Source organism: Diadema antillarum, unplaced genomic scaffold (assembly GCF_040938485.1).
Source record: "Diadema antillarum isolate AM-2024a unplaced genomic scaffold, OU_Dant_1.0 scf00000129, whole genome shotgun sequence".
NCBI classification, from domain to species: Eukaryota; Metazoa; Echinodermata; class Echinoidea; order Diadematoida; family Diadematidae; genus Diadema; species Diadema antillarum.
In genome coordinates, this window is record NW_027271018.1 from 1581095 (window position 1) to 1597527 (window position 16433).

Genomic DNA, 16433 nt, shown 5'->3' on the forward strand with positions numbered 1-16433 from the left:
AATCTTTATCAGGTTCAATGACAGGGTCTGTCCAAAGGGGACAGAAGCTGTAAGTTTACACTGAATACATTTCTGTTTCGCTCTGTTGTGCCACACTCTGACCATGGCATCAAAATTCAGTACTTCACGCTGCCACGTGCAATGTTTTCAATTAGCCACAAGCATATGTTTTGAGGAATATTTGACTCACTCTGTCATGCGCATTCAGTGCATTTTGCACTTGTTGACGAAATTCTTCTCACAACAGATGCGCAAAAGAATGAAATTAAGTTTTCAAAGTTGCCGCTAGGACTCACATCAGACGCCACAATCTTTGTAAAATGTTTGCATATACACTACCTGTATATTGATGAATAGGTCATGTATATATATATATATATATATATATATATATATATATATATATATATATATATATATATGTACGTACATACATACATACATACATATATAAAATATAATAACATACAAAATGATACATTAGTGTACTGGATAAGAGCCCGGACTGGTATAATCAGGCTCCATTATTCGGATCATGCACGGTGCGTACACGTCATCATTACTGCAGTATTACAAATTCACCATAAAATCAAACACTAAGAAGAACTCACAATATGATAGTAGATGACAGTTAGTATACAAACACATCGCCTCTGTGACTGTGAACGAGGGACACTGGCAAACACTTGCAGCGGAGTGTACACATCTAAACATGGGAAAGTCAAACATGACGCCCCATTCCAAGGCTTCCCGAGCAGAAGTGATGCACGCAGAGTGGCTTCAAGAGAAGTTTCAGACTTTGAATGGAGTTTACATTCATCATTACGTTTCTGACACGCGTTTCTGTCATAGTGCGTTCAGCATTATGGCTCTATTTGAAACTGTTACAACCATTTGGCCAATGGCATAAGATCGCTTCGTGAAATAACTTTTTTGATCAGGTGCCATCTCGGCTGTCTAAAGGAGAGCTACGGATCAAACAAATTTCGTCTTGTATTTTGGTAAATACATGCGATATTACACCATATTTGCACAGATATGTACCTTGTCAAGACGATCATTTCATAAGATTATGGCTTTTTCCTAAGATGCCATCTTGTATATCAAAATGAGGTTCATTTTGTCTCTTTGTTAACATAATATGCCCTTTCTATTTTAAATCTGTAGGCATGAAAGGTTTGATTCCCTTTTCTTCAATGAGAATCTCAGAAATTATTTATACATCGGATCACCTAATTTGTCAGTCTTTACAAATTCTCGAATCTATAGTTATGAGTTTCTCGCTGACCACACGCAGAAACAGAATTCGCTACAATCGCTGCGTCACAAACTCCATAACCTGTCAATGAAACACACCAATCTCCATAACGCCCAGACTACTCAAGTCCACTTATATCTCACAGGCAGTGACCTTGGCGGAAGTAATCATACGTGTCGGGTCAAGCTCAGCTTCGATTTCTCTATCATGTTTTTGAGGTCAAACTTTTCAAATGGCAAACGTCTCTATAGGGTGGAGAAAAACTGATTTGGAAAACATTCCGGACTACGATCGGCAACATGTGATTTGACATAATTACGTATATACCTTGATCAGCATACAATTTGTCTCTAAACACGTTTACAACGAGTTCTTTTTTAAGTCAAAGCCTATCAAAGGAATGAGACTGATTGACGTGGACGAAGTTCGACAATGAAATTAAACTTTCCTGGAAGAAAAACTTCCTCCGTGTTAAGTAAATTTTAACATTGAACAAGAAATGTAAGACGTTCGACATAAAAGACAATATATGATTATGTAAATATGATTTTTTTTTACAGTGTCGTGTAATATTGTTTTGAATGAGCAGTGATATATAGATGAGGAAATTATAATCACCTCACAACCCTCCCAATGGCTTGTGCTGAAAAAAAAAAGATAATGTAAACCCTACCTTGATTTGGGTAGATAATACTGCAAATATTAGAAAATAAGAAATTCCTCTCAAGCCCTCATTGAACCATGTTCATACAGTTGTTATACATGTAGCTATTATACTAAGAGGATAAAAGGAACACAGTGTCCCACGTTGTGTTGGCAGTGTATGTAGGCCTACAAACAGTCGACTCGATCTGTGAACATACTGTGTTGACAGAATCCTGAGGACCTTCTATTTACTCATTGTGTTTACGGAGCCGACTGTTAACACGTTGCATTCATGTGACCATTGCTGGCACGAGGCACACTGCGTTCACACTGGACAGGAAACAACAATTTGCCTTGAAATGTCATGCATTAATGTCCTTTCGATAGTATTGCAGTTTATACCTTTGACTTCGTTTCATTTTCGCGCCGTAGTCGAAGAATTTTAAGAAATCTAGAAAGTTTTTTTTTTTAAGACTTAAATTCAAATTATCAATTTCGAATGAGATTTTATTTGCAATAGCACAGTTTAGTTAATACAAGTTCAAGGGAAAAATACGATGTATACAACAAAGATGCATGTTGAATGACTTTGTCATTTACTTTCTTTTCAAATAAAGTTTCACAGGACTTTGATCAGTTTTATATTTGCGTTTGGTACTATCTTGGTTTGGATGATTTTTACAAGTATCAGACATGCTAAAAGATTTTTTTTCGTCGCTCTCAGTTAAACACGTGCAAAAAGTCAAGTACATGTAGATACCGTATACATCTTAATCATCTCAGAAAAAACAATATAGTTAGGCACGGGTCATCCTTTTTGAGGTCATAAAATACATGGTGGTATATCGATAATCGTGCCGCAATGACGAGGCCTTTTATGAAGTCAAATGAAGGATGATGATTGGGATGGGGACGATCCTCATTTTTTATATCTATATCTATATCTATATCTACATATATATATATATATATATATATATATATATATATATATATAAATATATATATATATATATATATATATATATAAGTATATATATATATAAATATATATATATATAAATATATATATAAATATATATATATATGTATATATATATATATATTGAATATATATATATATATATATATATATATATATATATACACACACATATATACACATATTGAATTTTCCTCGTGTTGGACTTCGAATATCATTATAAAGAGTAGCGAGTACGCCATTTGTAGTTCCAACAAGGTTTAAAATTGTCGGCTCCTCGGGCCTTCGTCAATGTAAACACTGACGAATTGTGTGAATAAAAACCTTGTTGGAATCAGTTGCCTGTCAAAATCATAAATTTCGTCTGTAATTCAGTGGATGGTATATGGTATGTGCGTATCTAAGAACATTAATGGGTGTTTGTGTAAACAGATTAGGTATGATTCATGGACAGTGACTTGCATGTTTCAGTCTCTAGCTCAGGATTAAATACAAAGTGCATGCTGCCAGCGCACTTTATATAGTCGACGTGACAATATGATATAACGAGTAATCGTGTTTGTTAAAAGTTCTGAAAGATTTGACATTCTTCGTCATCTTGCATTGATGGTGTCGAATTACAAAGACGGTTGCAGGAGGGTATTTGTATTCACTTTGTCGTTGCTACTTACAAGCTGCAGGGCACATTAGTAATACGTCAATGGAATTTCAAACCACAGTAATAACCATATCGATATATATATATGGGTTTGACATTATCGGTGGTCCGGTGGCTCGGAGCAACTTAAAATTGATCTCGCACCGCCAAGGTCCTCCTGTCACCCAACTGGGCAACAAAGATTTAGGATCGATTTGTATGTTTCCTTTTATTTCGGGCCACCGAAATTTCAGTTTTGAAGATTTTTGTGAATGGGCTATTACAAGTATATTAGAGAAAAATGTTGGTGTCGAGCCCCGTGTGTGTAAATGTGTGTGTGTGTGTGTGTGTGAGAGAGAGAGAGAGAGAGATTGTTTAATTGCACATTAGAAAGGTATCTGTGAATGATCTCAGCAATATGAATGAAGGCCGTGATAGAGATAGCACATACATTAAACATTACAACAAAGGAAACACCTTTTTAATCTCTGCTATTGCTATTCATTCAAGCAAACAATTATATGACAAGATTTAAACCAAAGTACCATACTGAGTAAAATATATAATTGATCCCATCGAAGTCAGGGATAGTGAACACTGTAATGTACAAAGAAAAACGCTCATTTCATAACTTTGGGCATGTAGGGTGATGATTTATAGTCATGATGGATAACCACATATCAGGAAATGTTTATGCTCATCATTTATGTTGTTTGAAACATGCAGAACTGAAATAGAAATCAATCGAAATGAAGTGTTCAGACCTCAAGAGAAGGTGGAAACAAGATATCTCAGCGACTTTTTCCGAGGAATATGACAGCGACAGAAGAGTATACTTTTGACAGTTTCAAGACATTATTCATTCTAATTTTGACTGTAACATGTGAACCGAGTATAAAAAAGAGGAAGGAGTCACAACAGCAGAGGTAATCAAAACACAGTGGTACTCATTTTCCAGATGCTAACTTGAAAGATGATTTCAATACATTATGATTTTCAATGTAGTGGAAAATCTTATGGTGTTTGTTTCTCATTATTTTGTTTGTAGGCAAGTGAATGTCCAGCGACCCGTTTCTTTCGAGGAACGTGTATTGCCTTCATTTCAGGTAACAGACTCCTTAACATGAGTAATTTTCTTGTACTACAAGGCTGAACTTTTCGTTTCTATCTCACTGCAAAACATGTTGATACTCACACATTCAAACAGCTATTCTTTTCTTTCTTTCTTTGGGGGGGGGGGGGGGGGGGGGGGGGGCGGCGGAAAGATGTGTTGACGCTAATATCATGACGATAGAGGGGGCTAGTGCTGGAAGCTTTATTTTCAAGATGACTTGGTTACTCGTGTCGCTGCATCATCGAGATGCAGTTACACGTCACACCTGCAGAATTGTCAACACCTGAAAATACTTAAATTAATTAATATTGTGAGATATGATGCTCACAACTACAACCACAACAAATGCGTGCGGGCGTATGTGTGTGTGTGTGTGTGTGTGTGTGTGTGTGTGTGTGTGTGTGTGTGTGTGTGTGAAGGGAGCGGGGGTTCTCGGGTCGAGCGTTCTATAACTGAATCATTCTGTTCTGACAGTAGGCCCACAGTAAAATATGTGTAACACTTCTGGATCGTACAAAAAAAAGTACGATAATTTTCAGACACAATCTACCAAACAACAAACAACCTCCTGTGCACCTTAAGACACGTCACTTTACAAAACGCTCTGATTTTACAGCTTCTCGCTACATACAACTCAACGGTTCGATTTATTTGAAAAAAATTCATCACAATCATAAAAAATTATTACTACAAAGGTACTCCATACATGCCTGAGACAAAAAAGGAACAAATAGCATTTCAGTAGCACAAATAAAAGATGTCCTAAAATCTGCCAACACATACATGCTCTATTTATACTGTCAACACTAAAAGGTGTCCAGGAAGTGCCTATGATAATTATGATTATTTCATCCTTTTCCCCATCTATATCATACAGGTGTGACAATGTTTCCATTTCCACTTTACCCGGTAAATATCTCTTATTTTCTTATCCAACAGTTTAAACGTTTGCTTTTTACATAGGTTCCACCATACACCTTTTGCTTTCGCTTGTATGACCACATGGTATTGATACGAAATTGCTACAAATTATATGATATTCAATTTCTCATTTTGATAAATATAGGAATCAATCAATAACCTTATGGAACTAAATTTAGTCATCACATATAAATCGAAATACATGTATAAATTATCATCCGGTTGATAGATTGACATGAGTGTGTTGTGTGTGTGTGTGTGTGTGTACGGAAAAATTAGGAGAAAGAAAACATAGTAGAAGGGATACATTCAAGGAATTATAAACAAAGGCTTGACATACTTTCAAAACGAGGGAAGAAGAAGGATGACTGCAATCTGCAATCTGGAGTTGCTGTTAGTATCATTTATTGCGCATTTAAGATGAAGGCACCGGGGAATGACGACTTTGGCTTTGGAACAGATCATTGTGCTTCTCGCAAAAGCAAAGGATGGCTAGCGCTCTCACCAAGAAGGCGACTTCAAGGCAACTTTAGAGACGTCTCCAAGTGAGGTGAAAATTCATTCGTCCAGAAGTTACGGAGATGTCGCCACGACGTCTCGGTGACGTCTCCGAGACGTCTCCGGTAGGTCGCTATAAATGGGTCTCCGCAAAGTCACGGAGACGTCGTGGAGACGTGTCCGAGACCAGCTTGAGACTGGAAAGAATCTCCCAAAAAGAAAAAAAAAAACAGATCGAAGATGTTCGATTTTCTCGATACTCCCATGGACCAGGCTAGACTCTATAGGAGACGTCGCTGAGACGCCTCCGCGACCACTTCGCGACCGGCAAAACTCGAGTCGCCACCAGGTCGCCACATAGTCTCCAAACCAGTGAGAGTTTTCAGTTCGAGTTCAGTACGCAGCTTAGCACAGCTGTCAAAATATTAATATTTACAATGCGGCATGTATTTAGACTTTTTTTTTCCTCTAAGCAAATACAAGGACTTCGATGTTCCACGTTCAATATTCTCACGTAATGAATAACAGACGTCATGACCAGTATGATATATTACAGCTACCTGATCGGTTATAGTTTGGATTTTTGTAATAATGTACGCGACAATTATCATTGCATTGTCTTGTCTATATATGCGTTTATAAATCATTTTTAGAAGGGGTTGTGGAATTCCATCATGTAGGTACAGTAATAAATGAATAAGAAATATGCAAGGAAAGGGAAACATACAAATCATTATAATAAGTGTGAATCCATCAGTCTAAAATAACATTACCTACATGTAAAAGAATGACCTTATTGCTTACGAACATAGCATACGTAAAAATGGAGAAAACAATAAAGGAGACCACTATTATAAGCAGGGATTATGGCGCATACCGGCTTACCTGATATATATCTACATAAGTATACATACTTGTAAATCTACGTTTTAATGCGGAACGTAATTATTCCGAAATTGGGCTTGTTGAAGATAGTTAGGGTAGTGTATATGATCATAATGGCTAACAATTTGCTTCTGCATGAATGTGATAGTCCACAAATAGTTACCCTTTCTTGATCATTAAATAAGAAAAAAAGAATATTTACTGTGTGGACAAGTAATTGATCTGGGCAAATTCTAAAAATGTTAAATGAGTGTGTTCGTAAAAGCATACATACCACTAACTGCGACACATTCGAACAGTTTCCTTTTTGCTATATAGAGTAAAGGAAAAAGTGGGTGAGGTTTCTGATACTATATTACAGCAAGGATTTTATAAGGAAGTTATATGCTATAGCATGAACAAGACTTTCATTGGCATACAATGCTTGATCTTATGATCTACCACGAACACCAACATTCAGACAAATTTTTGTTCCAAGTGTCGTTCCATCAGAAGGTTTCAGTGAGAGGAAATTCAAGAAACTTTGCGCTTTCCCCCATCAGTCGAATATCCACTTTTAGTTGAGGTTGTTTATCGTTTATCTCGTGATCTTAGAATGAATTAAGTGAGTCTACTTCAGATTGCTTAATAGTCTTCTGTAATTGAAGCATGCGAATACGGATAACTTGAAATTGTCGTTTACGAATGGTATAGTAAAATGAGTAGATGACAAGGCATCGAACCTTAAATTGGAATACAGCTGTACTGTACCACATTCTATCGGCGATAACCGTTTCCAACAGACACGTAATCTTTGGAGCACTGTTCGATGCAGTCACTGCAACTCAGTAAGTTTGTAGTTTTTACATGAAAATGGTGTTAGGCCGTAGTAGTCCAGTCAAAATACGACAAAAAGTGGGTTAACCCACAACTAATTGCAACAGAAACGATTCCACTTGCATTTGACCCGGAAGAGCTATCAAAATAACATATTAAAAGTTCCCTAAAATTCGAGTGGTGGATCAGTGTCTAATTTGCATAAATTCAAAATGGCCGCCATACAACCTGTTTATGCCTATATCTCGGGATACGTAACCAATAGAAAGTAAATTCCGGTGTCTAAACCTATGTTTTTTAGGTCAAGGAATACAATTATGTTATCTGTAGCAACTTTCAAGCATCCCTTTATATAGTTTTTGCATATATTTGCATATAATTACATGCAAAATGGCCGCCATATTGCCTGTGCAAGCCCGTATCTTCGTATACCATTAATGTAGTACACTCAGGAATAAGTCGCTATATATCTGGACATAAAACCCACAAAAAATATATTCTGGTGTCTAAACCTATGTTTTTTAGGTCAGGGAATACAATTATGATATTAGCAGTAACTTTCAAGCTTCCCTTTATACATTTTTTGGAATATATTTGCATTCACTAAATGCAAAATGGCCGCCATAATTCCTCTACAGGCTTATATCTCTATCTGTAAAAGGTACCCAGTGGTGGTGTCTATGGTCTTAATTTACTGCTGAAAGTCACTGTTGTAGAAAACGTTCCAATCAGGAATAATTACCTATATTTCACTAAAAATTTGCATATATTTATACATAAATCTATTCAAATTAAGAGTAGCTTATATCCATAAGCTACTCTACAAAAGCTTCGTGAGTTTGGACATTTGTTTAGAGAATGTTCTTGTCATATCAGGATACCATGTCACTCACTTTCTGAATAAAAGACCCAGGGGTCCAGCCCTCACTCGAGTATCTCAAGTTCACCTTCCATGCATTCTTACAGACTATTACTTGGGAGAGAGGAAATTGGAAGACTTTGGGAAGGGCCATTTCTACAAGCCTTTAGGGACCTCCATGGCCCAGGGAGGCATGATGTTCATATATTCATGACACTAGCGATAAATGCACCTACAGTACTAAGTTTGTTGAAAATTTGACCATATGTTTTCAAAAAGAGGATCAAAAATCAAAAGTGGCCCCCAATAACTGGTCCCAGCCCCAAGGCATCCGCACCTATAGGTAATATTTAAGGTGCCTTTGGGCATCCTGTGGCCTGGGGTGGAGGGGGGGGGGGGGGTTGGGGTAGATGGTACCCGTGATATATGTATATATATATATATATATATATATATATATATATATATATATATATATACATACGAAGTATGGTGGCAATGCATTTCAGTTCAACAGTGCTATTTATTCAGACCAAATTTTCGACGGATACATTCATCTTCCTCAGGATCGACAATGACAATTGTGAAGAAAGACGAATGTTTGCGTCGAAAATTTGGTCTGACTAAATAGCACTGTTGGACTGAAATGCATTACCACCCTGATTCGTCATCTTTCTGTACTGGTACCAACACATTGATTACAAGTATCATATATATATATATATATATATATATATATATATATATATATATACTGACATCAAAGGACTTAACCACAACATGGCGGGGCGGTGCAAGGACAGTAAATCTATTGACAGCAAGTCTTGCATATATAGACGTGGCTGGTGTTGGGTAGCACCCCTTTAATCATCGAGCTTTCAGGCGAAAAGCCCTTCTTCAGGATTGTGTTGGTGCTGAGTGTGGTCTTGTAGTGTTGTCTGTACACAGACAACACTACAAGACCACACTCGATGATTAAAGGGGTGCTACCCAACACCAGCCACGTCTATATGTGCAAGATTTGCTGTCATATATATATATATATATATATATATATATATATATATATATATATATATATATATATATAATGTGTAATATTTCGAAAATAAGTTAAACTGTGAAAGTAAACTTAAATCTATATGCAATCTCCAAGATATTCAACTTTGTACATTATACCTAGCTCTGTTACACTTGGTTCTACTTTTGTGTGTGTGTGTGTGTGAGGGTGTGTGTGTGTGACGGGAGTTGTTTTTTTTTTATAATAGATTCCTTAATTTCGGGGTTCTGGGACCTTTCGGAATATGGTGTCTATTTGAACACCTTGAAAGCCTATCATCCTTGGGATGCTACTTGCCTAGTTTGTTGAAAATCTGTCATTACATGGGTTTTTTTTAAAGAGAACCTAGCTGGAAATGGTTTTTGAAAATGTATGCATGACCGACGACCGGACAGTAGAATATAAATGATGGCTATTTGCAATATTAGCTTGAATCTTTTTTGCTGTCTTGAACCTTTGGCTAAGATGAGTCACTTGATTTCAAGAAAACTTTCGTTTCCTGTACATCATTTTCATTTTCTAGCTTGTGATAATACAGATACTAAGGTATGTAATGTGATCTCTCAAAATAGAAACACGAGTATACAAAACTATAGCTTACACTCACAGTGTTTTATGTGTTTACCACAAATTCTGGACTAGGATGGTGTGAAATTGCAGTTGATTGATTTAAAGCAAACAGGATCTCGGCTCTATTTCATACTGAAGCGTGGTAAGTCTCACGTTTGTTGTAAACTGTGTCGATGTCTTTCGAGAATGCTTCTTATTCCTAGTCACCAATTAGAACAGCATAATCTCACTCCTCACATATTTTAGAAATACAACATTACAAGTGTCTGATATATAATGGCCCGCATCTGACACTGGTATGGGTTGTGTGCAGTCAAATCTGCTTGCCCTGCAACTATACACTGCCAGTTGCTAACATCCTGTCTTGCAGTTGCATCAGACTTTCTTCAGGAGTTCTTAATAGCTGCACTGTGTCTGTAGTGATCAGAACATATTTTTGATTAAACATCTTCCTAAAATCGTCCCAATTCCAATGATTGTATGTCATTTCCCTTCCACTGTTTAACTTGAAGAAAAGCTGGAGGGAAGGGACCTTTTGGAAGGGTTAGGAACAGAAAATGATGTTATGTATTTTGTTTTTTATCTGACTTAAGACTGCTTTTTCGCCAGCAAAATTGAATTCATGCTGCTCGCATTTCTAAAAAACAACAACTGTGTGTTGGTGAAAATGTTATTAGTGCGAAGCCTCAATGCAATAGGAAACATTTCTTTTAATAAAGCTGCAGATACAACATGAAAAATGGTGAAAGTAAGACGTATAAGAATTTATATGTGTTGTATGAGCTTGAAGCCAATGAGAAGGATGCTGTTTGTATTGATCGACTGATGAATCCAGAGTACTAGTAATAGAAATGTTAAGGCATTTCCTTTTTTTTTCTTTTTCTTTGTATCTGGCTGTAAATCACAATGTTTTACATTTTCAGTGAGTCACTGGGTGAAACAGATATGACAAAATATTGCATATTGTAATATTACATACCTTAAAAATTTTGTGATATGACAAAATCCACTTCCATACAAATTATCACGGTCATATGTTGCTCATTGATAAACATGCCTTTACCAAAAGTTTTGCAACAAAGGACACAAGTATCAACTAAACATGGATGTAAATCATCGTAGGTAAGAAAAAAGATGTTTGAAAAAAAAAAACCTGCTGAATGATTTAAGACCAATTTTTGTGTACCGTAAGCACACTTTGAAAGCTATATGAGATATGTCCAAACTCATTAAACTTTTGTAGAGTAGCTTATGGATAATCATGAACTTGATGACATGCCCCCCCCCCCCTTGGCAAAAAAAAAGAGAGAAGAAATAAAGAATTGCAACATAGACACAAGTAATAAGCAGTAAACATGAGGGCAAATTACAAAACATAATACATTAGATATCATGCAATCATGAAATATTTTAACGATTCCTACTACATAATTTTAGACTTTAATATTTGTGTACCTATTGAGCACACTTTGGAAGATAAGTTGAATCTACAGTTAATAAAGATATGTTCTATTCGATGCTACTTACAGTTGTTCTCTGTTTTGAGGCTGTATCTCAAGAAAATGTGAGTACAATGTAATACAATACTTTTAATAAATGCAAGAATATACACACTAGGTGTAGGATAATCATCAAGGTTTTAAATGGTATAACAATTTTCCCTTGATATCTTGGATGAGACATTACAGTACAATCAACCTTCTGCAGCTTGTATTCGTATATCTGAAATCATATTCACGGTAGTAATTTGAATAGATTTATGTATAAATATATGCAAATTTTTAGTGAAATATAGGTAACTATTGCTGAGTGGAACGTATTCTACATCAGTGATTCTCAGTAGTAAAATTAAGACCACAGACACCATCACTAGGTACCTTTTACAGATAGAAATATAAGCCTGTAGTGGCACTACGGCGGTCATTTTGCATTTAATTGAATGGAAATATATGCAAAAAAATGTATAAAGGGAAGTTTGAAAGTTACTGCTTATATCATAATTGTATTCCCTGACCTAAAAAACATCTATAGGTTTAGACACCAGAATTTATTTTCTGCGGTTTTATGTCCAGATATATAGCGACTTATTCCTGAGTGTACTACATTAATGATATACGAAGATACGGGCTTGCGCAGGCAATATGGCGACCATTTTGCATGTAATTATATGCAAATATATGCAAAAACTATATAAAAGGATGTTTGAAAGTTGCTATACATAACATATTTGTATTCCTTGACCTAAAAAACATAGGATTAGACACCGGAATTTACTTTCTGTGGGTTACATATCCCCAGATATAGGCATAAATAGGTTGTACGGCGGCCATCTTGAATTTATGCAAATTAGACACTGATCCACCACTCGAATTTTAGGGAACTTTTAATATGTTATTTTGATAGCTCTTCCGGGTCAAATGCAAGTGGAATCGTTTCTGTTGCAATTAGTTGTGGGTCATTTCATATTTTGACTGGACTATAGAGAGTTGCCTACACATACGATACAAGCTGTACATGACTTCAGCGACACATGTGCTTTTAGTTGTTGTCGGGTTTTTTTATAAGTGTGGAGTCTTTTGATTGATACTTTTTAAAACCATGTTGATCGGGATTCAGTAAATCAATTCATTTTCATCAAAAATCATGATGAAAGTGAGAGCAAAATGGTTGGGTGCCGCTGCAATATGCCACATGACGATTTATCCAATTAAGTGCAAACTCATTTCGTCATGACTACAATGTAACCTTATTTTTCAGTTGGTAGTGTCCAGGATGTCAATTTCTTCAGTTGGTGTGAAGAAAAGGCGATTCATCTCATGGATTTCTCAGAACTTTCTAGAACTCTTTGTCACTCGGATAATATGCTTTTGCGGCATGAGTAATACCGTACCAACAAAATCAAGATACACATAGTCGCGATATGATATTTCGCTATTATCTTTAGGATAAGACAATGCGTGGGCAATATAACAATTAAGAACTTTCCTGTTCAATCAGTAAATTACGTCTATGTAGAGCAACCTTATTTTCAGATCAGTTGCAGTAAGAACGTTCCTTTACTTTCTCCAAAAATAATTGAGGACATCTCGTATATGGCTGACATTCATCAATTAGGATTTGCAAACATTTTCTTGTGATACAGCCTATACGAGAAACTTGCGAATACTTATATTTGTTTGTTTCTGAAAAATCTAAATTTCTTTACCAATCGAGACCAGGATTGCGTATAGGCAATGTTTAAACAACTTGTTCATCTCACTCTCTCTCTCTATATTATATATATATATATATATATATATATATATAGATATGCATATCTCCCTCTCTTCATCGCTACATAATGTTATAAAGAACTTCTACTCTATTACTATTGCTTCCAGTTATTCTTATATACGTGGCCACTTAAGTCTCATTGTAAATACTGTTATCTCAGGTTCAGTCAGATATTCTTGGTGTTTCACTACTCTTACACCATTATCCATACTATCATACCGATACCAATAAACTATTACTGTAGTTACTACTATAGTTAACTGTATTACTATTACTATGCTAAAATATTATCAGACTTGCGATATTTTCTCAGTGCAAATCAAAACAAAGGAAAATATTATAATATATATATATATATATATATACATACATATAAAACAAACAGCAGAATCCGCGTCTTAATTGAATTCAACTGTGTATCTATAACAACTTACTCGCCCATAGTCACATGAGAAAACTTCAAATTGACAAGCAGAAGTACACAAGTCATTACCAATAAAATTCAGACATTGAGCCTTTTTGTGAATCGTAATCTGAATAATCACTGCATTTCCGTTGGTCATACTTTCTTTCAATATTTTTCCTTTTCCCCCTGCATATAATGAATAGAAATGATACATTTTAGGGACTGCTCATAGTCTTGTATTTCCCTTTGTTTGTTTGTTTGTTTGTGTTTTTTTGTCTTTTCTTAATGGAAAATTCCTCTCCGAGTTATCTGCTCAACGGCCATCTTTACCCAAATCATTTGTGATTGTGATATCAAAAAAAAAAAAAAATCAACCAATGTGATACAAACGCAATAGTTCACTTTCCTACGTGTGCTGATGTTGTCCTATTATCACGGCAAATAGGCACTATTAAGTATTTTTTCTTTCGTACATTTGTCCTTTTCCTCAAACTTTGGCCATCTCCCGGTTTCAATGACCCTCCATACCTGTTCTATTTCCTCGGTAAAAAGATCCCAAGTGATGTAGCCTCTTTGTAGCGCTAAGATTGTAACATTTGACTTGATTAAAGGACCGGATTTGTACATGCAGTCGGTGAAATGAAACGACGTTTTACCCTGGACTGTCACGCCGAGTTTGTCCAGCAGTATGCCGACGAAAACGTCCTCCCAAGGGAAGAGGGGAACCTCAGTTGACACCCTGTAGAGGCGGACCGCAAGATCCATGGAGAGAATATAACCATGTCCTTGAGGGTACGGCGGATACATGCTGCCAGGAAATAAATGCTTTGGCGTGTACCATTTATTTTTAACATTCCTAATCGGAGCTTCGCTGGTTCGGCGACCGACGACGTAGTCGCTGCGACTTTTCTCGTCAACCAGCGAAAGGTCTCGTGCCAGTGTGTAGACGTTGACGACGACGTCGTCATCGGTTTTCATGAGGAACTGTCCGTGCGAACAAAACCTGGCTGCCCATTTGAAACCCATAATGGTTTTGATGGAGAGATTATGATACGAATCCACGAAATCCTCCTGCAGAATGTCGTTGAATCGCCTAGCCTCGTTTTCAACCATGCGCTGTGCTGTCTTGTCGCTTGAAACGCCCAGCATAAATAGTGTCCTCGCCGGGAGATTGTGAGCGTTTGTTCCGTTGATCCAAGTTCGCCTGATTGCCATACGACGCATGCTATGTTGTGGTGCAGTAGCGACAAGGATCAGGAGTGTAATATTTGCTCTGTCCCCATCTTCAGTGAAACACGTTTTTGAGGGATTTATCAAGTATTTGTAGTCGTGGAGGTCCATTCGTGGTTCCCACTGCACTTCACGGAGCCAACCACCAGTCTCATTTATTTTCACCTGTGGAATTTTCTTATCCTGAATGGATTTGTTTATTTTCAGGTATACCTGTTGCTTATTTTCTATTTGACGTGTTCCGTTATCACCACCACTTTTGAATGTTCCGTTTACTACACCTTTTTCTTCTGTAAGAAAGTATGGACCATGTTGTTTGTCTCCTTTATTCTCGTTTAACTTTGCTGACTGCTGGTCCTTTGCTGCAGCCTCTTTCTTCTCAGTAGGATCGCTTCCGTGTCCTTTGCTCTTATACGTCGTGTTAGCGTTGTGTACAGACTTGCCGTCAGATGCCTTCATTGATGTCTCTGTACTATTCTTTCTTGTACCCTTCTCCAATGTGTCTGTACTATTCCTTGATGTAACTTTGTGGAAATTTACCGGCATAGTCAACTTTATCTTGTTACCGTCTTTGATCTCTTTTGAATGATAAAAGTTAGCTGGTCCATGCGAGACGGTGACAGGAACACGGCCCGCCATGTGCTCAGCATCAGAATTACCACCGACGGCCGTACGATTTGTGAGCGAGGCGGAGAAACGGTCAAAGATACCATGTCTGCCTCTGTTCCAAGGGTGACCAGCGTGGACATCTCGTTTGTTGTCGAGACCAGACGCTAGAGCTCTCATGTTTGGGTCGTACTGCGCGACGAGGTATTCCACGACGGCGCGGCCTACCATGAACACGGCGATGGTAGCGAGAGCGAGTCGTATTTTTCTTCTCCTTGAGAGATGCATTGTCGCAAGTGAAGCAGAGTCCAACGCGTCGTCTGCTCAGCTGTGGGCGTTTGAGCCTCTGCAGTGTTTGCGCAGCGAGAGGCACCTAACTTTCTGCCTTTTTTTCGCTCAAGCATTTTATCGATCACATTGCAAATGAATCAACTCCAGATGTTGATCAATTTTTGGGTCAAATTTAGCAGGATAATTTCCCTCAACACGGTATGACATTCATCTCTCTTTGCCGGTAAGGAACATCTCAGCCAGGCCATTTGTGTACATTTGTCTCTTCCTTAAGTGTTAATTGCTTGATTGCAGATATTGCACTCAAGAGGGTGTCTATATTTCTCTTCGATTTTCCATTCATTCTCATGAAAAGCTTCATTTCGAAAAACAAATCTATTTT

The 16433-nt window shown here is 37.0% G+C and overlaps 1 protein-coding gene across 1 annotated transcript; it reads right to left on the reverse strand.

Moving 5' to 3' along the window:
* Positions 1 to 14356: 14356 nt before the first annotated feature.
* Positions 14357 to 16048, reverse strand: LOC139720566 (uncharacterized). The gene has a single exon (XM_071631916.1). It carries the CDS (start codon positions 16046 to 16048, stop codon positions 14357 to 14359), a length of 1692 nt encoding a protein of 563 aa, XP_071488017.1.
* Positions 16049 to 16433: the final 385 nt, after the last annotated feature.

What these genes read in the sequence shown, in the direction of transcription:
- LOC139720566 (XM_071631916.1), bottom strand. Translation starts at nt 16,048, where the DNA reads ATGCATCTCTCAAGGAGAAGAAAAATACGACTCGCTCTCGCTACCATC.